Source organism: Paramisgurnus dabryanus, chromosome 4 (genome assembly GCF_030506205.2).
Source record: "Paramisgurnus dabryanus chromosome 4, PD_genome_1.1, whole genome shotgun sequence".
Classification (NCBI taxonomy): domain Eukaryota; kingdom Metazoa; phylum Chordata; class Actinopteri; order Cypriniformes; family Cobitidae; genus Paramisgurnus; species Paramisgurnus dabryanus.
In genome coordinates this window covers 20,722,264-20,746,498 of record NC_133340.1, presented here as the reverse complement: position 1 = coordinate 20,746,498, position 24,235 = coordinate 20,722,264, and the positions used below count along the sequence as shown (strand labels likewise).

Genomic DNA, 24,235 nt, shown 5'->3' with positions numbered 1-24,235 from the left:
CATACATAAATCCAGATGCTTCCAGCCACACAAGCTTAAAATTTTAGATATTTCTGAAAGTATGTGCTGCATTCTCAGCATCACCACAAGGGGTGCCATACTGGACAAAATTTTGCGCTGAGCAAGTCATTTAAAATGTCTAACTTGAAAAATACCATTCGACTGACAGACAGGTGAAGGTAACTGTATCAGCCCCTAGTAAATTTAATTACATTCAGTCGAAAGAAGGAGCGCACATGTTTCTGACCTTTCAAACTGCATGTCACAATAGTTTTGTACTTGTGCTCTTTGTCTCGCCTCTAATGTAAATAATGGATATATACGTTTTATTTTTTGTTAATGCTTCCAATATAAAGTGTATCTAAAAATAAATTTCAAGTTATTTTATTAGTCATTTCATTACAAAACACTGAGCAGGTGTGATTGTCTCTTACCAGTCTCGGTTAAAACACTGACGGCGATATACAGTGACTGGCCGACAACCTGATTTATATTTGGGAAGGTCCCCAAGATGTGTTTCCTCTTCAGCTCCGCTTTTCCACTTCCATCCCAAATCTGAAATCACACACAGAAGCGAGAGTGTGTATACAGTGTGTATACAGTTCACTATTTAAATTTAGTACCAAATAACGTTATGCCAACATATAAAGCGTCCAGTTTTTTAAATGTTTTAAGAACGTTTTTTGGTTGTGTTATATGAAAATAATTATGCAGTGTTATGTTTTAATGTTCTTACAATGTTTAAAACATATGTTTTGTATAGTTTAAGAACTTTTTGTTATTGTAAATGATAGAGAAACATTAAATTATATTATTTTAGAAATGTTAGAAAATATTATTTCTGAATGTGTGCGTGTGTACTACCGTCACTCTCTGTAAGGATCCTGGAATACTGATCTTTCCTTTATCGTTGGTTATCAAGCCAAACACAACAAACCCATAACCATTGACTTTCTCCCCAAACAAATACCTTAGGGAGACACACAAATTGATGTAACAAACATGCAGTGACAGCTCTCTGAAAACATTACGAAGAAATGTAACATGAGCAAGTATATAAAAAACATGGAGTAGAGGTTCCATACTTGGCTTCGATATCGACTGTCAAACTTTCATCTTTCACATAGAAGTAGGCCTTCTTTGGTTTCAGGGAAACCTCAAAGCTGGGAAGGACTGCAGGAGCAACAGAAGGAAACTGAGATTATGTAACCAGATCTCTAGATATATCAGATATCTAGACCTCTATGACACACCTACCATACTCTTTGACCTCAAACTTGGTGGTGAAGTTTAGCTGCGGGTTGTTCTGGTGCCAGGCCACAAGGCTCCACATCCCCTGACTAATAAACCACCAGGGTGAAAGAATCATTATTCATTATTTTATTAGCTTACCAAAAAATGACTTTTTCTTGAAAAGTGTGCGCAAGTTCACCCAAGAAATGAAAGTTTTGTCATTAATTACGCTCATGTTCCACACCCATAAGACATTTGTTTAACACAAATAAAAAAGATGAAATATATACATCAATGTCCCATTAATCTATGGAGCCGTCGGATGAGGCATGTATATATCTATGTCTATGGCTGATGCATGATGCCGACTGACTTTATTAACACAAAATGTATTGTCATTACTTCATGAAATAAAGATTGAACTACTGCAGACACACAGACTATTTTAACATGTATTTACTGCCTTTCTGGACCTTGAAAGTTGTGAGTTACGTTACTGGCTATGAGGACTCAAAAGGTTATTGGATTTTATCAAAAATATCAACACGAGTATGAGTAATTAATGACAAAATAAAAAGGACCTTTAACTGATTTCCCTTCAGCCATTTTTTGAAAAGTTGCCTGCCAGTATATTTTTGTGATTTTCCACAAAAGTTTTCAGGAAAATGTTCTTTTAAAAATATATAAACATACTATATATATATATATATATATATATATATATATATATATATATCAAATCAAATCAAAGAACAGACCATCTGCTTTCAAACAAACAATAAACAAACAAAACGGGGAAAAAAATACGTTTTATCCTATCTATATTTTTTCTTCTGTTAAATATGGGTATGTTTCTTTAAAAACACAAACTTGTTTAGCAAAAAGCTGAATAATTGCTTTTTTGTGAAGGATTTTTGTAAGAAATCAGATCCAGACAGCTCACCCCTTCTATTCAAAACGCATAGAGAAGCTATGGTAGCCATCACAGGACAAACATGTTGTCATCTGAGACAACTCGCTATATAGAGCAGTTTGTCCATTTAGGGCAACTGTAGAAACATGGTGGTGCAAAATGGCCACTTCCATGTATGGGGACCCACAGTTTATGTAAATGAAAACAGCTCATTTTAAGGTAATAAAAACAAAACATTTCATTATGTAAGGTCTTTATAAACCACTAATAATATAGGTATAACTATTATATTGCATTTCTGAAGTTACACAATGCACCTTTAGGTCAGAATTTGGGACACATCTGAAGTAAATAATATTTTTATTAACTATAAATTAAATAAATAATCATCTTTATGATAATTCAATGATCATATAATTAGTTGTAACACTGTCTGTGGAATCCAAGTCTCATAATCTAATAATGAAATCAGGAGCATCAAAGTTTGATTTCAAATTGAATTCAATCTTAACTTCATTGATTTCAACAAGGTTATATTTTCACAGAATGTTCTTTACCTGATGTAGGATGATTTTATGAACAAAACAGTAAATCACAAAACAGGTTTTCACAGAACGAGTACAAACTTAGATGAGAATAGAGAGTTCAAGACCATTGAGATCTTTAGCCACAGATATTGTTTTTAAAACTATTTACTGTTGACATTAATTTCATGTTGTCTAACATACTAAGAATAGTTCTCAGACTAAAGAACAAACAATATGTGCATTAGGTTTAAACTTCAAAATCCTAAAATGCATGAAATCATGCATCTCACGTGTGCTCACCTTGCTGGATCAGTGAGGCTGAAGGTTCCTGAAGTCATCCCACCATTAGAATTGACAGATTTTCTCTCAAGACTGATGCCGTCAGGTGTCTGTCAGTATAACACAGACATATTCCAATACAACATTACAAATGTGACATTTAACATCAACATCAAACCATATTTCCCGACATACATGCACAGTTATACGTATCTGTGCACACAAATACACAGATATAATGTACATTTACCAAGATCTCCACGCGAACTCCGCTTTCAAAAACCTGCGCCATTCCTGGTCTGAGTGAGAAAACCCTGTAATACACTAGAGAAATATAAAAATTCATTATTCAATAAACAAAAATCCTGCTGAAATTTTGAACAATGTTAAAAAAACTACTCTAAAAAAAAAGGGTTATTTTCAACCTAGCCTTGGATAAGAAAGGGACAAACCCAGCTGTTAGGCCAAATTGACAGAGAAAAGGTTAAATTAGACCCAACAATGAGTAAAAAAACAAACCAGCACAGGCTAAATTACAACCCAGTGGGTTGGGTTTGTCCCTTTTAGACCCAATGCTGGGAGAACAATAAATAGACAAAAATTTCCAAATATTTCATATAAATATGAAGAACATTGCACCACTATCATAATCAATCTTATAGTGAATTTTAAGGACGTACCCATGCTGTTTGGGGTGTAGATGGTTTTATCAGTCTGTAAAAATATGTGTCCTGACTGGAAGGTCAACAGGACCTTCTTCTCCAGCAGCTTCTGTGGAAACTGAGCTTGAAGGACAACATACTGCTCAAGTCCCTTCTGAAAGGTGTACGCGTTACTAGGCACCTGCAGGTAGAGACAGAGTAAATAGAAAGTAAAAACACAGAACGTGAGATGAAAATGAGCACGGGTGAGCAGATCTCTTACCGTTATTCCCACAAGCTCCTGGTAGTTTCTGGCAGCTGTCAGGAAAATTGTTGTGCTGGTTAGTTCACGTCTGTCGCTTTGAGAACTAATCAATGATATCTTAACATTCAGACTCGCTCCAGTATAGTCCTGCGCCTCCACAAATATTTTCTCTGGGGACCCCACTCGTAACAGGTTCGGAGATGAGAGAATGTAACTTTAACAGACAAACAATGGTGAATACATCAAGAGAAATCCGTTTTACTACTTGCAACACATTTCAACACATTTCAACACAAGAATGTATATAGTGCTCAAACCCACAATTAATTTATATCATGTGAAACTAAGGCTGGCAAAAGTAACAGGAATTCCTGAAATGCTACATTATGATGTTACATTTATTTGTGATTTATTTAAACAGGGTTTACTGTAACATATAAAGCAGTTAATGCATTTGACTAAGTGGTAGCGAAACAAATGCTGTACACACTTTACACATACAATATTCTATTGACAGTAATGATGGAGAAAGACAGGCTGTATATAGGAATTGTAAACTTGTACATTGTGATTGCAATACAGCATGCGTTTTATACTCACAGGGGCAGACCGTGTGTTTGGAGGGGTGAGAAGACCACCACAGCAGTCAGTAGCCACACATACATCATGCCTGTTTGTCCCGCACCGAAAGTGAACCATCACATGCTCATTTTCAATTTATCCTTGGTCTCCCTCCCATCACAGTGATTGTCGTTATTAGGCAACACGGGCGGGGATCTGACCTATGATTCAGCACTGATCTCCTCCATGAAGGGACAGTTGTGAAATCAACGTTACGCAGTTACGCTTCCATTTCGCATTACAGTTTTCTCACCCATCATAACAATAGCTTTATAATTTGAGAATTAGAATGTTCATATAAAGTAAAAATGTTCCTAAGTGCAATTCTCAAAATCTGTCAAGAAGTTCTTGAATATTTAGGTCTTAATTTTTTTTCAGATGAATAAAACAACACTGTTTGACATTGATCATTTTGGCCAGCTCATGAGGTAACAATACACTTCTTTATCCATTAACATTTTTTAAGTCACACAGGTATATTGCTAGAAATAGCCAACAGTTCATTATATGGGTCAAAATAATACATCTTTACACCAAAACTCATTAGGATATTAAGTAAAGACCATTTCCATAATTATATTTGGTAAATTTACCTCAAATACATAAAACAAAGATTTATCATAATTAATATGTGTTGCCAAGGACTTCATTGGATGCATTTGTTATACATGTGACAAAGAAGGACAAAATTTTTTTACAACATACTTTTTATGAATTCTGTGAAAGAAAAAAAAATGCACAAACCAGATAACCAGAAATAATACTACTCAAATAGAAAGAGGACAGCTCTTCAAAGAACATAAAAAAATATTTAATTTTATTTTTGTGTGTACACAAATTGAGTCAAAACAACACCAAGGAGGTGATGATAATAATAATATGAAATAAAATGAGTGAATATAATGGGTATCAGTATTATGTTTTATGGTAAGGTTGACATTTGCATGGAATTGCTAATATATATAAATCTTTAAAAAATAAATCTTAAAAAATACTGTGAAAATATCACATGAATATTAAGATTATTAAATGATACATCAGTGTGTTCTCTGACAGGGGAATGCTACGTAACCTCACGGTACAGTTTTATCAATTGTTTAGTCTATAGTGTGCATTGCATTTATACGCAGGTTAGCGGCCACTGACTTGGGTCAAACACCGTTTGGGTGGAGAAGGTTTAGGAAATGTTTTATCTACACAAAACTGCAAACTCACAATCAACTAGAAATCAACAACCACAATTGCATAATCACTGGAGTTTCTGTTACACTAACTGTTTTTCTATTTACTCTATCTGTGTTTGCAGCTGTAAATTATTTTGACAATTGACAACACATCATGATTGTGATTATCTATTTAATTTAATAATTCATTTATAATAATTTACATTGAACAACAGAGAGCTCTACATCATTTGATCTCATCTGGTAACATATCTTTCATAAAAATAAAAATCTGTCTGTAGTTTCATACAAATACAGAAGTGTGATGTTACAAAGTAATATATTAAGGTCATTTCTAATTTTGCTTCTAAAGGGCTACTGCAGAAACATGACAGAGACGTGCATTTTATGTCTATATATTCTAAATTCCTCATTCTAAGGTAATAAAAACAATAGAACTCATTATGTAAGGTCTTTATACAAAGTTACAAATTGCACTTTTAAAGGCAATGGAAATGTCCACCAGGTTTTTTGTAGTCAAATTATCTGATCTAAAAAAGTGTGAGGTTGCTAACCCCAGTGTGCCAGCCAGTGCCAGAAGATAAAATATGGATAATATTATGGATAATATCATATTATAAATGTGTAAGATGACAAAAAAGAAAATTTACAGAATCATGTACACAGCTCATGAGAATTTTCATGTTGTGCATCCAAAGTTGAAGAGCTGGTCAGCTAACGCAGTGATGCTATTGTACCGATCCCTGTGTTCTGCAGTCTGGGACTCTTGTAGTGTTGGCCAGTATTCAATCCAAGTCCGTTCACCCAAGCTGTACCTCAGGCTGAAAAACCAACATAGACATGGTTGACGACACATGCCACACAACAACCCCCCAATGAACCTAAGTATAGAGATCTTACCTTGCACCAATCCTGGGAAGGCTTTTGGTTTGGCCCATGATCAGGTAGGTCTTGCCTTCTTCAAGCTTTAAAAACTCTCTACAGTGAGGGTGAGCCAGAAAAGATTTCATGGTGCCTTCAACAGCTGGATCAGTGCCTAGAAAACACAAAAACACATTTTAGCTCCAGTGAGCTTGTGTTTGTATATTTGCAATTTTAGTCCGATAACAAGCCTTATCATTAATTGTGTAATCATCAGTGTGGACTGCAGCACACCATAACAGAAGCTCAAGAAACACGGTATCATGAAATCCTTAGTACTTAGTAATTTCACAGCAAATAGTTTCCTCTGTTTACACCATTTCACTTCAGCTGAAATGGTTTTGAACTCTGAATAAGTGTGCATGCACTACCAGCCATTTTACTTTAAACCGTGTTAGTCAAAGGTTGATTATTTAGGAAAGCATCATACACGGTACCTTCCTTCAGTACTTGTTCAATCGTCATGTTATAGATGTCTGCATGCAGTGAGAGATCCATACTTTCCACCCTGGTTTTATAAACTAGAAAATAAATGAGATATAGTTTACTAAACACCAGCTTTAGTCCATCACATTGCTCCAAAGGGCAAACACTTCGCACAAACACAAATCTTTACCATAGTCCACTTCGCTGGCGCAGGCCTTGTCGGCACGCTGTGATTCTTTTATATGATGCTTCTTTTGAAAACTGCAGTTTTCTGTTAATGCAAAAGGGGTTATCTCTCATTGGTTTGTAACTCACACGAAGACAATAAACATACTGATCTAACATTCCACATTTAATTTCTCTTTTACCTTCAGCGCAATGGCACAGATCCTCATGGCAGAGTCGATTCAGAGCTCCATCTTTCTTATGAGGATGGTAGAACTTCACACAACGATCATCTGTGGATTTACATGTGTAAGAGCAGTGTGTGTTTGTGCATTATGTGGTCACTTGAGGTATATGTGATACCAATATACCTGGAAAGATGTATTCATAGAGAGTGACTCCAGCGGGCTGCAACATGCCCACTTCATTCATCTTATGGATTCTGAAAGCAATCCTTTCCCTCTCTTTACGAGATATCTAGAGAAACATGGGCGATTGTTGGTATTTATATTCAAATTAACAAATACAGTTGTTTTAATTTTGCTACATAATCGTACTGTTTTTGAGTATTTCACAATCACTAAGTGAAGACAAACCGCCACATTGCTTGCATATTTATAAAATTTCTATACTTAATTTCATGTTTTGTTCATCATTTGAAATAGAGATTATTTCTCCACATACGTTTAGCACTGAATTTAAATGATTACTGAATAATTCCTGTTGTGCTGTGTAGCAGCCAAATTTGTAACACTGGCAAATAAAAGGTATTGTGGAGGATTTTTTTTTTCAGGGTGGATCATCAAGACTATTGGTCCTCCTAGATGTCAATCAGGAGTGTTGCGCAATTGCATTTTTTTTTTTAAAGTGGAGAAGGTTCTTTTCTAAAATTTGAGAAAATCATCCACTACACCTTTAAATTTGGTGTCGGATAAACATCTCTTGCATTACTCTTGTTCATGCTATGTAATAAAAATAAATTTAATTTAAAGCCACAATATGTAAAATTTTTGTAAGAAAATATTCAAAAACCACTTATATTTATATTTAATGCAGTTGTGTAAATTCCTGTTTTAAAATAATGGTTCATCGCTTGTTTCCCTTGTATTTGTCTTACTGTGTAATAGTGACATCTAGTAGTGAAAATTTACATATTGTGGCTTTAAAACAATCCATTTAACTGAATCACCATGAAATTCAAATAAAAAAACTTAAATTTTTCATGGAAAATTGTGGTATTTTTGTATAAATTACTTATCTGTGAGCTTCTTTTTTTATTTATGTGCCCTCATAATTTGTAATAAAAAATGAATGGCGCAAGGGCGGGCTATTGGAGATTTGTTATAGCCAGAGAAAATACTGCAGCAATTAGCAACATGGTCCAACTTATTACAATCCAATCCATTCTCAATGGACGAAATAAGGGCTGTGTCCGAAAATTTAGGCAGCTGATTTGTTGCTCGATGCCTTATGAGGCAATGACAATGAAGGCAGCTCCGGGAAATGAATTTGGACAACCTTCATAGGCAGCGTAAAGAAATTTTAGTTTGAAATATAAACAGAGAGCGCCTTTGTGTGATAACTAATACCATATTTAAAAATTACAATACAAATTTCTCACCTGAAATGCAATTAATAGGTGTAAAAGTGAAAATATAACTTTATTTACACTAAATTTGAGCTCCAGGTACTTTCTTGCCCGCCATTTTATTTTTACGAACTCGACCAGGCTCGACCAATCATTGCGCACACAAACGCAAATAATTGTGGGATAAGACGATGAAGGTCTCTCAGGAGACAGAAAGTAAAGCAGACATTGAATATGTGCCTTGATGGCTTTGAATGCTGCCTCGAAAGGCAGCATATTAGAGATTTCGGACACAGCCCAAGTTTATTTTTTATTTCTAAGGCCTTTTCACTCGGATATACGTCACAGGAAGCAAAGAAAATAACTATTTCCATTTCATGTTGACTTTAATTAACAAAAATATTTTTGTAAATGCTGTATTGTCTCAGAGACCGAAAATGTGGGCAAACCTTCTTCAAGAAGATCATTAGAGATCCACGTTCTGAAAGGTCCACATTCTTCTCAAATCTGTCAATGTATTTGTCTTTCCCTTTAGAGAGCTGATAGATCAAGAGGAGAAATATATTATCATACTCAAATATAATGAATTGACTTCCAAGTCCACATGAAGAACTTATTTCTCATTTCTTATGAATGAGTTTATGATGTATGACTTTTGGATTTCAGCACGTGGCTCTTGCTGCTATAATTCATGTAATAATATTTTACCTTTAAAAGATCATTCTCATCCACTTTAAATCCAGTCAGCAGGCCAATATCCAAAACAGACACTGCAGCGTCTCTGTCAGGATTCTTGAAACTGGACAATGCAACATAGATCACCAGGGGAAACATTGAACATGCATTTCAAAGATGCATTCCCAGATGTTGAAACAACATTAAAAACTGTTGATTTGTTAATGTTTATCCAATTGAATCAATATCACGTTTGCATCCTCCATTAATATTGAAAAAATATTTAAATTTCAATAAACCACCATTATGGAGATCAGTGTTTGTTTTAGTTACGCCATTGATTCTTGTGTTTCAATGTTAAGTTGTCTTTAGCTGTTGAAGCAGTGTTTTTAAGAGAACAATTTATAACATTGTTTCAGTGGTTGCTTGCTATATGGGTTATCCGTTCATCAAATACTTTCACTTTAAATCCACTTAATCCCGGCCTTAGGTCATTCAGAAATAATAAGAGTATTAAGAGTCTGATAAAAAATGCTAATTTACAAGAAAACATGTCAGACGCACTTTGAGGGTTTTGCATTCGAGCTCTGTAAATAATACTATAGAATAGATTATACATGGAAAGATTCAAGAAATCGTATACCTACTTGGTTTCGATAGCAAGTAGGTACGTTTCAATTGCCCCCGGATAGGAAACTTTATGCAGAAAGACAACATTGTTAAATGTTACTAATAGCTGATGTATTACTAAACAAACATCCACATTAAAATTGTGCATGCTATGCATTATTACCCTGATGCTCTTTTTTCATCTGCACAGTGAGATCAAACATTTTACAATCAGTGTTCTTTTCCTCGGGCAGAGCATAATACAGAGTATATACCTGTGAGACCAGAGCGAGATAACACACTTAGATCCTTAGACTTACATAATAATGGCTGGACTTTCATTTGTGGGCAAATAATAAATCCATTAATTGTTTGCAATACAAAAAAACTAGTTTAAATACTGACAGAGAGAGTGGCCACCCCGTTTCCTCGAGCAGTGATGTTGAAGTCTTGTGTAAGTTTCACCTGTAATGTGGACCCGAAAAATCTTAAAAAATATTTAGTCAATTAATAAAACAAATATTTTTACGCGTTTGAAATTTTCTCTCTCACCTTTTCAGAACGAGTAACGTGGTTGTTGGAACGCGTGAATGTCCACTTGTTATTCAATTTCCTTCCCTCCACTGAAACTTCAACATTCAGATTAAAATCCTGCTTCTTCGCTTGAGTACGATATTCAGCTACGGCCTGGAAAACTATCATGGTTGCCTAACAAAACAGACAGAAATCTTGATTTAAAAGTAACATGAGGGTAAACGTAGAAGGCCATTTCTTTCACTTTTGGATAAACTGTACCTGTGTGGTACCTGGACCTCCATACTGATCTCTTTGTCTGCCCAGCCAGCGCACTGCCTGTTTTGCTCTCTCAAAATCCTTCACCTTCACCAGGGCGAGTACAGCATAGCCTGTGGCCTCTAGAGAGTGATAGTGTGGCCCGGAAACTTGCCAAAAAGTACCAGCTGTTTAGGAGACATGTTTCAGACAAGGTTGCCATGTCTATAATATATCCTGTTTAAGATTTTTTTTAACTATGGCACTGTGAAATTTAGAAATTTCATAAAAACAAATGAGACACTTTTGCTAGTTTTATTTGTTTACATATGTTTTGTCATTTCTGTCTAGAGATCCTTCTAAAACACAATGCACCTTAATCTCTTTCCCTGCCATTGATGAGTTATCTCGTTAATTAAGAGAAAACGCTTCCCTGAAAATGAAAAGTTTTTATGGCAATTCATATTTCCGCTATTATCCACCAGGTGGCACTATTACCCAACTTATAAAACAGCTTGTTTACAAAACTCTGTGTATGTTTTGATTATCGCTCTGAATCTGATCTTTATCAAAAGTCCTTAACAAAAATGTAATAATATCAGCTTTTTGCTCAAAATTACCTACCCATATTTTATGATCTATTTATATATATATACATATATATATATATATATATATATATATATATATATATATATATATATATATATATATATATATATATATATATATATATATATATATATTAAAAGTTACAGACCTTCATTCTGGCTGGAGTGGCTCATCAAGATGTCTCTGTTGAGTTTGCCAGCATTAGCCAAAGCATAAGAGGTCATTGCAACAGCATAAGGATTGGTTAGACTGTGAATTCTGACAGTCAGGTACTGAATGGCTTTGTCCACACCTCCCTTAAGATTCTGATATTGAAAAAGAAACACAAAGTTAGAAACCCTCTGGTGTTAAAATGCTGTGACATCACAGGACTGTATCCAAATCTCTGACTCACATGGACAGATCGGGCACAAATCTCACTGCCCTCTTGGATGGCGATCAGGACAAACGCAGTCAGCGAGGCTTCTGCATCTTTACTACGTACATCACCCTGCATCAACACAAACTTATATGTGAAATCTATGTTGTTTACAGCAATTATGCTACTGCAGGATTTGATTAACAGCATACAACATATTGGGCCCTATCTTGCACCCAGCGCAATTGACTTTGTCAGTGACGCATGTATCATTCGTATTTTGCGCCGGCGCACAGCGGGGTTTTTCCCTCCACAGATGCACGTCAGCAAACTAGGGAATGAACTTGCGCTCCCTGGGCGGTTCAGCGCAAAAAGGAGGCGTGTTGCGGCGCAAACCATCTCTTATGCTATTTTGCAGTTTCAAAAAACAATTGCGCTACTAACCAAAAAAAACTAGTCTAAAGTCAGTGGCGCGTTGCGCGTGGTTCATTATGCTATTTTAAGGGCGCATGCTTGACCATAATGTATAGCGTGCACAACGCGCATACACTTTGCTTATCTAATCTACACAGATGCAACAGTTATTTTTGCAAATCATAAATTGTTACACTTAAAAATATTAATACACGAGATAAGGGGAATCATAGTGGTGAGCATTGTGGTGATATTTTTTATTTATTCTCATGCAAATAACGATTAAAATATTTTCATAACTTTGTTGTGTGGCTGTATTACGTTTATTTTATGTAAATAATAGTTAAAATGTTTTCATAAGAAACCTTAATGTATATGAACTTGATTTGTAAGAGTACTTTGGGGTTGGACCTTGCTTGCGTTTCTTGGGTCCGATTTCAAAGCCCCCAAACCCTTTCAGCGGTGAGGGTGGACGCAGCGATGTCCTCTGCTGGCGTCAGGTCCTGAGGCAGATCCACCTCCCGTTACACGGCGTGCCCGATTTATGCTGGCAAGCGTGGGATTCCCCCGTACAAGAACGTGGGTCTCCTCGGCTGTAAACCGCTCCTGGCGTGCGCCTGGTAAATCCGTCATAATAATAGCAACCCGCCATGGAACTTGCGCCCTTGCGTTTAAAGGGAATGTTGGCTAGCGTTCTGATTGGTTTATTTGACGTTACGCCCAAACCACACCTATGAATAATGAACCTACTTCAGACCAACCTCTTATTGATTTGCGCCCGGCGCAAGAGTTATTTCTCACGCCGGGAAAATAGCAACAGCGCCCAAGATCCGCCCACAAACTCACTTGCGCGTTGCGCTTCGCACTTGCGTTTCAGATCGTTAAAATAGAGCCCATTGTCTATGATCACTATCTGAAAATGTATACATTTAAAACAATATTTGATGTCTTTCTCTATTGTCGAAGTTGATTATAAAACTATTTGCTAAAGCCATACTTACAATCATCTCTTCATGATCTACGTGCGCGTCCTCTTTAAACATGCCATTTGCTTGCTGTTTCTTGTTGATTAACCACTTGAGGGCGCTGCAGAGCACATTTTCATCTACGTCGATAAAATCATTGGCCATCACAAAGACTTTAGCCACATATGCTGTCAGCCTTTATCACAGGAAACATATTCAAATAAGAGAACAGTAATAAATCATATCCTTAATGGAGCAGATTACTTCTAAGAATCATTATGTAAAAGCAACGAAGTCTGACCATGTTCTGCTACGTGTGCTCATCAGGACGGCGTATGACCCATCCCCTTTACGGAAATGCAGCATTTGTTGATAGCCTTAAAGAAAACAGCATATGAAATATAAATATTCTTGTCAGACTTTCAAAAAATATTATAATTTTTTTTTCTGTTTTACATATTTTTGTCTTATATTTTTAAAAAAATTGTGCACCATGTTTGTACATCTTGAAAACAAATAACATAATTTTTATGTTAACTAAAGCAGAATATTGGTACTGTGCATTATCAATTCATCGTCGCTTGTGATCTAAATGCATCTTATTTATTAAATACTAATTCAGTTTTCGCCAATAGCCATGCTGTCTGCATGTTGACATATTGTGCAATAGCATTTGCGTTCGAGTCCTGGCGTGTTGTCGTTTTTTCTAATAAAGCTACAAAGGACAAAAATTTAAATGACTTGCAATGACATCATCAATCAATGCAAAGACTATAAAATTTTAGTATATCATGCTTTACTATAAGCAGACTGGTCTCATGGAAAGTTGTGTTATAGTCACGAAAAATTTTATTCATTTATTTGTGTCCATGGCACGAAATTTAGCTTTTTTACGTGCCTTGAGCACTAATGTCTTTTTCGTGTCAGTTGCACAAATTTCTATAAATAGTTTTTCTTGGCCGTGGCACAACTTTCTTTTTTGTGTCATTTTATGTATTGTTTTTTCATTGTTTTTTATTACCATTGCCGCTTGGGGTTAGGCTTAGAATTACTTTCTGACACATCGTAGACATCCTAACACAAACCTCAAATCTAACCCTAACCCCAAGCAACAATACATTAAACATAGAAAAAAGAGGAAGCAATACATAATATGACTCGGGCCACAAAAAACTATGTATAGAAATTTGTGCTCAAGGCAAGTAAAAAAGCAGAATTTTGTGCTATGGACACAAATAAATTAATAACATTTTTTGTGACTATAACACGACTTTCAGTAAGATCATGTTGTATAAAAGCATATCAGATTTAAGATGAGGAGTTCATATTAGCGGGAGGGTCTGCTGACCTGTGTTGATATGGTTAACAGCTTCATTTCTGCGGTCCATGCCGACAGCGTCCCACTGATTGGTGCTATCTAGATAATGGGTGGCAATGAGAGGTAGAGTCATGTGGATCATGATCTCCTCTCCATTACCGTGGGGCTGGACAATAAAGCGACCCATGAAATCTCCGCTGATGGCCGGCTCAATCATAGCACTAAAATTCTTACCTTGGGGAACAAAAAAGGTCAGATGATAAAAGGGTTAAGTTACAGCTTTGACAAAACTGTTATATCAAACGGTAATTTAAATCTGATCTCCTACTTGTAACTGAGATGTATGTGTTGGCAGGGGTGTTCGGAACCTGAGTTATGGGTTTGCTGCTTCTGATGGACACATGTTGTGCACCTGTTATATAGGTAAGGATTGACAGATGAAAGACAGTACTGAAAGATGTGCAGTTTAAGTTGGTTGCGGTTGGTATCTGATGCTTTGGGATCTTTTGGAGTAAAAACTATGATTTAAGTTGAACTCACCTGTTTTAGAAGGGTTGAGCTCAACGTTTTTTTCTTGCACCATGGTCAGCAGGCCCTCAGACTGAAAACAGATGGAGATAAATGGTCTGTATTTGTTCATATCAGTTACTGATTGAAGTGACATCCAAAGCTATATAACCCTGATGTTTGTCACATATTCCTAAAGCACATATTCTTTCTGAGGCCATGTCCACACATATATGGGTAATTTCAAAACCGTAGCTTTTGCGGTTTGGTTGTTTATGCACACGCAAATGCCGTATCAAGTGACTGAAGCCAAGCTTTTATGAAAACTCCTACTAGTGTGAAGATTTTTGAAAACTCCTGTTGCAGCGCTGTCATGTAGCAATAAAATTAGAATTTTTGGCATGTGACGTTGTTTTTCATGCCGGGGCGAGATTTCTAAAGGGGTACTAGCATGATAATCTGACCTTTTTTCCATGTTTAAGTGCTATAATTGGGTCCCTAGTTCTTCTATCAACTTAGAAAATGTGAAAAATAACATCTCAGTAACTTAGTTTTGTAAACCATTCTTTAAGATTTTGCCTGTTTTGTGATGTAGTTAGCAAGTCCTATTACAATAATCTATTACAATAATGCAAACACTGATCACCACAATGGTGGTTAAAATTGAAACTCAATTGTGCTGTCAGTTATTTTTTTTTTCTCTTTCTATTTCTCTCTGCACTATCCACCCACTGCACTGCCACTTAGTGCAGAGAGAAAGAGAGAGAGAAAAAAAATATAATAATTGACAGCATAATTGAGTTTCAATTTTAACAAACCACCATTATGGTGATCAGTGTTTGCATTTCATCAGCTCATTTGCATTTTAAATACCCCAAAAGGTATATTTGCTCGCACCTAGAGGGGGCAATTTTAACATGCTATAATAAATGATCTTTGTAGTATAAAACTTCATATGAGCGCACTCTGGGGACGCAGACTTATTTAACACCTTAAAGAAATATCATAAAAACGTTCAGATGAACTTTTGACGTACCACCACCTTTAAGATCTTCTTCACTCCATCAGTGTGAACCGAGTCATATGCTGCAGCCTTAACATCAATCCAGTGGTTGCCCAGCTCCAGGGGAATAACCACATGCGGGACGCTCACGGAGGTCATCGAGTCAACCTCGATTTCTTTCATGTATGTGCCCTTCCGGCTGGCAGCGCTGCAAATGTGCTCCGTCTCTGCGAACTCAACCCGCACCTTGAGAAAAAAATCACAAATGCAATGAATCTATAAAAGATACACATATGAGCAAAGGGACGTCATCTGCATTAACAGCGGATGTGTGTCTATGCAAAATAAACAATCCCTAAACAAATGGCAATAAAATGACTGTGATTATTTACCTTCAGTTTCTTTTTGGTGTAATTGTGAATGATGGCTCTAATTTGCAGCTGTTCATTGCGCACTGCTGAGTACGGGACCTTCAGCTCGATAAAAAACCTCTTATAGACGATCATCTCGTGAGGATCGGCCACACAGATACCTTTGGAGAAGAACACCGTTATAGACAATTAGGCTTAATGTAGTAAATGTATGTCAAACTGTCTAAAACAATTTTACACCAAAACATGTAAATAAAAACTAAAATCACCATGGGTTTTTGACAGACTGACAGCAAAGATCTGCCAGGTCGTGATGGACTCTTTCATGTAGAGTTTATCTCTGATGAGGGACGTTGTTTGACTAGATAACAAGAATTTACGTGTTAGCTCATGAAAGAAAGAATGACATTAAACATGCCTCCATTGGCAGAAGTTTTGTTTCTGATGATACAAGTTTCTTCAGCATGCATGCAAATACACAAACAAATACATAAATAAAGTGCAAAGCTAGAAGAGTAAGGACAGTTCCCTTAGTGCTACTTCAAACCTGTGCAATGAATTTCATGCTGTTTTACTTCATGGACAAACCGCACGTGTGATACAATTCAGAGTATTGTTTTAATATGTAACAGTTTATTTGTAATGCCAGAGGAACATATTTTTCAAAATATTGTTTACCAATGTTATTTTTTATTTGCTGAAGGAAATAAAATATAAGTCACTAGGAGAAGTCACACAATACCAGACGTTTCGAAACTTAATTTTTAGTCCTCCAGGTTTTTCAGTGTACAATGCTTTGTTAGCTGGGATGAATTTTTAGCTCCAATGTCTGTGGTTCTGAACTCAAGATCAGCTTTACTTATTTGCAACCCTGAACTTATATGTGCTGCTTTTAGTAGATTGCGTTGGTCATTATGGAAATCAGCGGCTGTGCCTGTTTTATTTAATTTGCGCTTTTTTAGTAAATAACCTGCAGATATTCACACTCCCATCTGCGCTCCTTCGAAATTGCTCTCTCACGCTTATTTACCCCATTTGGTAAATCTGGCCCTAAATCACTTGTTTTGTGTCTTACCATAACTTGTTATTAGCCGGGCAAAGGGGCAGAACCTCCTCACTCCAGAGCCAGCTGTCTGGAAACTGTGTACGGGATGTGATTTCATCAAAACTCTCATAATAGTCATCATCTTCACCTGTGTAGGTTAACAGAAAATTTTAATACAGAATTTAAGGAACAATTCATCAAAATGTTGTGGTCTTTAATGCAATCTCATATCACACCCTTAGTTAAACCGGATGATTTTATTTGGTAAAATCTGTATTTGCAAGGATTCAATTTTTTAGTCACACAAGGCTGGAAAAGTACAATAAACAAGCACATTTAAATGTAAATAACGAAGTTGACAAGCAGCCAAATAGATTTAGTATTTAGGTTACGTACTGCGAGCCAGAATCATCTCCTGCTCTCCGGCTTCAACGCTTTGAGACATTACGTCATGACAGCAGCTCAGAAAGGCCTGAACACACTCCTGTCCATCTGCGATGTACGTGGCTCGTCGTTCGCAGCTGTAACCCAGTTTATTTTCCTTCATTCCATCAACACAGCACTTCTTCAGATCACCTGAGTATTTACCAGCTGAGAACATAACAACAGTGTAGAGCATTGAGAAGAGATAATATAATAAAAGACAAAGTGACTGTTGGAAAACATTTATTTTTGCACTTGAAAAAAATTCATATCCGTGCTTTAAAAACAGTTGTAAAAAGCACAGAGCACTTTCTTCTGTGATATAAAGTGCTCTTTCATTCAACAGATGTAAAAAGTAAAAAGCAAACTTCTTACCCAGTGTAGTGCTGACTTGCCAAAGATTCTTGGATCTACGTCTTCTCTTTGAAACTCTGGGGCATTCCGGCACTAGAAGATATTTAGTCATTCATATTTAATATAAGATTAGATCATGTTTGAATGTCACTTCAGAATGTTGTTTTAGCCTCCATCATATCAGATCATAGAAATCAATCTTTAACATTTAGCACTAAGCTACAGTAACCTGAACTTAAAGAGCATGTATCATGCAAACTGTTTTCAGGTGTGTACCTCCAAATGCAAATGAGCTACAGCTCCTCCCTCTCTTATCAACAGACAGTGATTGCTTTCAATTAAGAAATTATATGATTCCTGTGAATATGGCACTACAATGTGCTAACAAACAAATTTAGTAAAGTTTTTGGATAAAATTACCATTCACTCAGTGCCTGTGGGCGGGGCTTTATCAGTGTGATGTCACATTAACAAATAAATGTAATGAGGTTTAATGTGGATTAAAAAGGAGTGGGATGTTATTTGTAGGGTTGTTGTGTTCACACACTGCCAACACACATTTATGTCCAAACTAAATTTTGCATAATATCTCTGGCAAATGCCTTTATTTGAATTTATAATCTCTTAATGACGAATAAATATTCTGATATTTAAACGTTTATGAAACACTTAAGCTGTGGTTTGAATCTGAAAACCGTACATGGATTAACACAAATCTGAAAGATACATTACTTGTTCTGGTGCTGGTTCCTCCAGCAGTGCTGGACTCAAACATCAAACCAGCATCATAGAAAACCCCCATACTGTCTTTACCACTTCCTGCTGTACAACCACTGTCATGTTTCTCAATGACGTCCCAGATCTACAGAGAGCAAATAGACCGGTCAAGAAATCTTTCTGCCAGTAAAACTCATGAACTGTTTGTATCGTGGAGTCTGATGAGGCTTCATGACCTTAGACTGAGTGAATCTGTTCTTGTTGAGCACATGCACAGCTTTGTCTACTGCCACCAGTCCAACTTTAGCTCCAGGATCTCCGGTTATTTGCAAGCTGAAGCCATCACCAGGTTCATAGAACGGCCGAGGCTCGTTTACTTCAATTTTTAGCTGTAAATGAAAAAAGCGAAGGATATTAAAGACATTTGATGTATCGAATTTATATATAATAGGTCTCTCACTTACAGTTCCCATGCATGTGTCCTTCACATCAACCCAGACTGAATCAGAGACCACCTCAGATGAACCCACATGATAATAAGCCACAAAGCGAAATGACGGCACCATTTCTTTAGTTACAGGTAGAGACAAAGTCACTAAAGATTGTCCTCTTCTCTTAAACCTGTCCACCTTTACAATCTGTCCTTTACTTAGGATCTGAAAAAAAATATGGAGGACATTGATGAAACACATGACATTTAATAACTGCAGGGTGCACGAATATTCTATTATTTATATACAGTATGGCATATTTTTACATAAATCAAATAACGTATTACTGCAATGTACAGAGCCAGAGCATTCCCTATCCGATCTTTCTTTCCACATTCTAAAAAGGTCCATAAACATGACGTCATCTAAAAAAATACTTGCATACACACGAAACCACTGAAATCAACTCAGATCTACAGTACTGTATGTAGTATACATGCCAGACCAGTATGTGACACTGTAAATTCTGCCAAAGAGATAGAGAATACGACTCTTGAGTATATGGATGAACTTTGATGTTGTCATTTGTTGCAAACTGTCGTAACAAAGGAGCAGACGATTTTGCTTTAATAAAGATAATCTGCACGAACACAAGTATGTAGCATCGTTGCTGTCATTGCTGTTACATGATGTAGCGATGTCTGACTAGGGTCGGGATGTGGGGGGATGACATCCTTGTATCATAAAATATACAGCTTTACGGGTGTCGTGTTCAGTTTTTCCATGTTGGTACCCAGTTTCAGGTTCCCAAAACGATAGATCCGTCTGGACGAAACACCGATACGATATTTTTTTTTACCTATACAGCTAAATGTGTCTCCATGTGCAGGTGAACACATTTTTGGTGGAAGCATTGGTCAACCAGGAAAATCAGTAAAAGACTATATTTGAATATCAAGAACTCAGTCCAACATTTTTGTCAGCACGTAGCAGTGGTAATATGGTTTAATGCTATGTAAGAATCCTAAATAATTGACTTAGGGTTACAGATTTGATCAGATAAAATATAGGTATCACTCACCATATATGTATAATCTTGATCTTTGGCTCCTGGACTTCTTCCAGTATTCAGATTGACTTTAATTTGATCTCCAATCTGAAGCTCTATAGCATCAATGCCAACGTGCATGTAGTTTTTGGAGTCACCTTTGGTTATGTAGGCCTGTGTTGTCATTTTCTGCACTGCCTGCTCTTCATCTGCTAAACGTGGATCTTTGGTTCGTGCCTGGAGGTAGAAAGATTTTTTAATGCCATGCCACACTGAAGAAGAACGACATCTATTTAATAAAGATAAATGAACATGAGAGCAGATGAAGGCAGGTCTAACCGTGATCTCAAGTGTAGACGTTCCCTCTTGAGAATTTACAGTAAACTTTGCAATCCCGTTGCCCTTTGTACGACCTTTGACCCCTCCGGGATTGACCTCCAGCTCCACATTTTTAACAGGAATCTGTTCAGGATCTGTTACATAAACCTTTCAGAAAGACATTAAAATCTGCATGAAAATCATTCTTTTAGATAAATGAAATTTCAGCATGGTTACAATTTGGAATTTCGTGTTTCATACCGAGACATCAAAAGGCATTCCAGGTTTGAAATACTGGGGTGTTCCCTTAAATCGGATGGTGTGTGGTGTTGTCACAATCTGAATGCCTCTCCTGTGTGCTTCTACCATTTCACTGCCTGAACGCAAACAATATTAAGACAAAAAACTTTCAGTTCAGCTCACAAACTGGAAGATGTAGTATGAACTGCCAGGGTGGGCGTTCCTGGTCCTAGAGGGACACTGTCCTGCAAAGTTTGTTGCATAGGGTTGGTGCTAAACTTTGCAGGACAGTGGCTCTCCAGAACCAGGAATGCCCATCACTGGTGTAATGTGTAACACTAATCAGAACTACAAAAAATATGAAACTCTTCCTGTCTGCCATTGGTCAGTCCAACAGAATCTTCCACACTCACATCACTCAGCTAATATTATGGTAAAATTTCTTACCAGTATCTGTTAAAACACTGACAGAGATGTAAAGTGATTGTCCAACCAAAGTGTTAATATCTGGAAAGGTTTGAAGAATCATCATCTTAGTGAGTTTGACTTGACCCTCTCCATCTAAAATCTGGGTAAAAGTCAAAATCAGTTTATATAACTTGAAAACGTAAGCTTGGGGTTACGCACATTCAGCTGTAAAGCTCACCTGGACTCTTTGTAGAGAGGACGGGATGCTTATTTTCTTCTCATCATCCATCACGCCAAACACCACAATTGCATTTCCGTTTACGTTGTTTCCAAATAGGTACCTGGAAAAATAAAACTTCATCTTTAATTTCAGAATGTATTAGTATCACGAGAATTGTTATTTTGTTGGGTAAACATCAAAGTATTTAAAGAACACATTTGACAAAAAACAAACACTGACACAATTCACACAAGTATATTTGTTCTTACTTGGCCTGGATTTCGACAGTAAGACTTTCATCATTGACACAGAAGTACGACTGGCTGAGCGATAATGTGACTTCAAAAGTTGGAAGCACTATAAAAAAACACAAAACAAGAACTTCAAAACAGCTGATGATACAATTGTGAGGTCTAAAAATCAAATTGGTTGGGGCAGCACAAAGGAGGAAAAATGCCACACAGTGAGATATCAAAAATAAATAAATAAATAAATAAAAAATAAATGGAAAGTAAAAACAAATCTATTTTCATTTCCAATCATAAAATGTTCAATACCTAATTCCTATGGGTTTCTTAAAAGCAACCAGTTATATAAAACATGTAAGCTATTTTAGGATTTAAGTTATTTTGATTTGTTAAAATGTAATTCATAAATTACATGTTCTGTAATAATTTAAATTTAAATCACAAAAACGTGTATTCAAATAATTAATTTCATTATTTACAACTAAAATAACATAATTGTATATACAGTATAATGAAAAACAGACAAGAACTTTTACCATATTCTTTGACTTCAAATTCAGCCGTAAAGTTCTTCTGTGGAGTGTTCTTGAACCTTGTAACCACTTTCCAGATGCCAGGACTACATATAAAAGCATCAACCACATCATCAACAGATGATTAAAAGCTAGATATAGGTTTCAATGAGCCAATCAAATTCATATATAGTATGAACGCACCTGGCCAATGCAGGTATGCCGTATTTCCCTGACTTTATTCCTTGATGTGGATAAACCACTTCTCCCATTGTTGTAATGCCTAGAGGATTCTTGGAATATGATAAATAATTGATTTAATAATAAATTATTTGTTCACAGAGAACTGTTTGTACATTATGTGTAAAACCCCAACTTGTGTAAACAAGACTTGTTAAGTCTTGCTCGCACTTAAACCCTCCAAAGAGTACAATACTGACAAAACATATTTATCATGACTGCTTTTAACAAATCCATACAGATGTCAACTCAATTTAAAACAGTACAGCATCAACACGTCAAACTCTTAATGCAACAGTTGCAAACGCTAGAAAACGCTTTGCCTGTCAATCATTGTGCGTGTCAAAGTTTGCTGACATCTGATTGGTTCGTGGATGTTTAAATGGTGGGAATTTGGAGGGAGCACGTGTAAAAGTGAATTTGCAAATGAGCATGCATTGTTCATTTAAACTTAATGTTATACTGTCTTTTATTAGGAATTATAAAATCATCGATATATATATATATATATATATATATATATATATAGTGAACAGAAGCAGTGTTAAATACCATAATATCAAGTGAAATTCCAGAATTTTCCATAGGTTGAAGGCTGGGAGTCACGGATAAGATTCTGTACTGAACTGTAGAGAGAATGGAATTAAATGCTTAAGATTTTATTAAAAAGTTATTTAGTAAAACTACATTTTTATATTTCATTCAATGAAAACACAAGTTACCTGTGCTAGCAGGTGTGTAGATGGCTTTGTCCGTTTGTACAAATATATATCCAGACTGGAATGACACCATGAGCACTTTCTCCAAAACTTTGGATGGAAATTGAGCTTGTAAATAGACATACTGCTTCTCCAGAGGATCATCGGAAAATAAATCCTTGTTGTCTGGAATCTGCACCACAAGAAATAATTTATATGAACAAGGCTTTGTATACCCTAAATCACAAACTAATTCATACAAGCAATTTAGCCGTTTCACCTGTATGTCTGCAAGCATTTGAAAATCATTGTCCCTTGTCAGCGTCACAGATTTGGACAGTATCTCCAAATTTTTGCGTGGATGGTTTTTCACTACAATCCTCACATTCAGGTCTTCTCCAGAGTAATCCTGGGCTTCCACAAACACGTTCTCGGAGGAACCCACCCTCAGTAAATTAGGAGCTGACAGAATGAATCTGGAAAGAAAAAAAATCACATTTTATATATAAATAAATAAATCTATAAGTTAATAGCATTTTAAATACTTACAGTGGGTCACATAATGTGATCAGGGGTAGGGAAAGAAGAGCAATCCACCACAGCAGGGGCACCTTCATCCTTCCTGTCTGTCTGTATGTTACTGTGAGCATTTGCTCATGTTTATTCAGCCCAATAATACGTCAATACCCCTTTGCCTACATCACTACTAGGCAGCCACACACTATCATACAGTATATAGATTTTTGTAGTCTGTATTTTATCTTAACAGATCTTTAATAAAAGAACAGAGCCAACTCTTAATCTAATGATTGTATTGTGTGTCCTTGTGTTCAGTCTATGGGCATTTAATACAATTTATATTTACCAATGTGATTGGAAGACAAGTTGATTCAGAGAGTTAGTTTCACTTACACTTTATGTTGTAATGCATTCATGCTCATGTTGCGATTTTTAATACACATACACA

General features: G+C 36.2%; 1 protein-coding gene across 1 annotated transcript in view; it reads right to left on the bottom strand.

The window, feature by feature from the left end:
* LOC135752240 (uncharacterized) overlaps positions 1–23,966 on the bottom strand; it is a 40,904-nt gene extending 16,938 nt beyond the window's left edge. The window contains exons 1-50 of the mRNA XM_073814584.1: positions 23,818–23,966; positions 23,549–23,744; positions 23,293–23,461; positions 23,123–23,196; positions 22,535–22,623; positions 22,355–22,437; positions 21,840–21,927; positions 21,589–21,691; positions 21,390–21,510; positions 20,964–21,079; positions 20,724–20,870; positions 20,418–20,621; positions 19,370–19,561; positions 19,142–19,294; positions 18,921–19,050; positions 18,210–18,281; positions 17,808–18,002; positions 17,442–17,559; positions 16,636–16,727; positions 16,388–16,527; positions 16,029–16,241; positions 15,026–15,086; positions 14,814–14,897; positions 14,516–14,719; positions 13,469–13,544; positions 13,204–13,363; positions 11,825–11,920; positions 11,579–11,735; positions 10,843–11,006; positions 10,600–10,755; positions 10,453–10,512; positions 10,232–10,322; positions 10,086–10,134; positions 9,472–9,562; positions 9,213–9,302; positions 7,547–7,652; positions 7,379–7,468; positions 7,201–7,281; positions 7,022–7,105; positions 6,564–6,699; positions 6,348–6,484; positions 4,459–4,528; positions 3,877–4,072; positions 3,633–3,795; positions 3,203–3,276; positions 2,974–3,062; positions 1,258–1,340; positions 1,086–1,173; positions 865–970; positions 435–555 (exon numbers count right to left, since the gene is read on the bottom strand). Of these exons, the coding sequence (XP_073670685.1) occupies positions 435–555; positions 865–970; positions 1,086–1,173; positions 1,258–1,340; positions 2,974–3,062; positions 3,203–3,276; positions 3,633–3,795; positions 3,877–4,072; positions 4,459–4,528; positions 6,348–6,484; positions 6,564–6,699; positions 7,022–7,105; positions 7,201–7,281; positions 7,379–7,468; positions 7,547–7,652; positions 9,213–9,302; positions 9,472–9,562; positions 10,086–10,134; positions 10,232–10,322; positions 10,453–10,512; positions 10,600–10,755; positions 10,843–11,006; positions 11,579–11,735; positions 11,825–11,920; positions 13,204–13,363; positions 13,469–13,544; positions 14,516–14,719; positions 14,814–14,897; positions 15,026–15,086; positions 16,029–16,241; positions 16,388–16,527; positions 16,636–16,727; positions 17,442–17,559; positions 17,808–18,002; positions 18,210–18,281; positions 18,921–19,050; positions 19,142–19,294; positions 19,370–19,561; positions 20,418–20,621; positions 20,724–20,870; positions 20,964–21,079; positions 21,390–21,510; positions 21,589–21,691; positions 21,840–21,927; positions 22,355–22,437; positions 22,535–22,623; positions 23,123–23,196; positions 23,293–23,461; positions 23,549–23,744; positions 23,818–23,918 (5,959 nt within the window). The 5' untranslated portion in view covers positions 23,919–23,966. The remainder of the gene's footprint in view (positions 1–434; positions 556–864; positions 971–1,085; positions 1,174–1,257; positions 1,341–2,973; positions 3,063–3,202; positions 3,277–3,632; positions 3,796–3,876; positions 4,073–4,458; positions 4,529–6,347; positions 6,485–6,563; positions 6,700–7,021; positions 7,106–7,200; positions 7,282–7,378; positions 7,469–7,546; positions 7,653–9,212; positions 9,303–9,471; positions 9,563–10,085; positions 10,135–10,231; positions 10,323–10,452; positions 10,513–10,599; positions 10,756–10,842; positions 11,007–11,578; positions 11,736–11,824; positions 11,921–13,203; positions 13,364–13,468; positions 13,545–14,515; positions 14,720–14,813; positions 14,898–15,025; positions 15,087–16,028; positions 16,242–16,387; positions 16,528–16,635; positions 16,728–17,441; positions 17,560–17,807; positions 18,003–18,209; positions 18,282–18,920; positions 19,051–19,141; positions 19,295–19,369; positions 19,562–20,417; positions 20,622–20,723; positions 20,871–20,963; positions 21,080–21,389; positions 21,511–21,588; positions 21,692–21,839; positions 21,928–22,354; positions 22,438–22,534; positions 22,624–23,122; positions 23,197–23,292; positions 23,462–23,548; positions 23,745–23,817) is intronic.
* Positions 23,967–24,235: the final 269 nt, after the last annotated feature.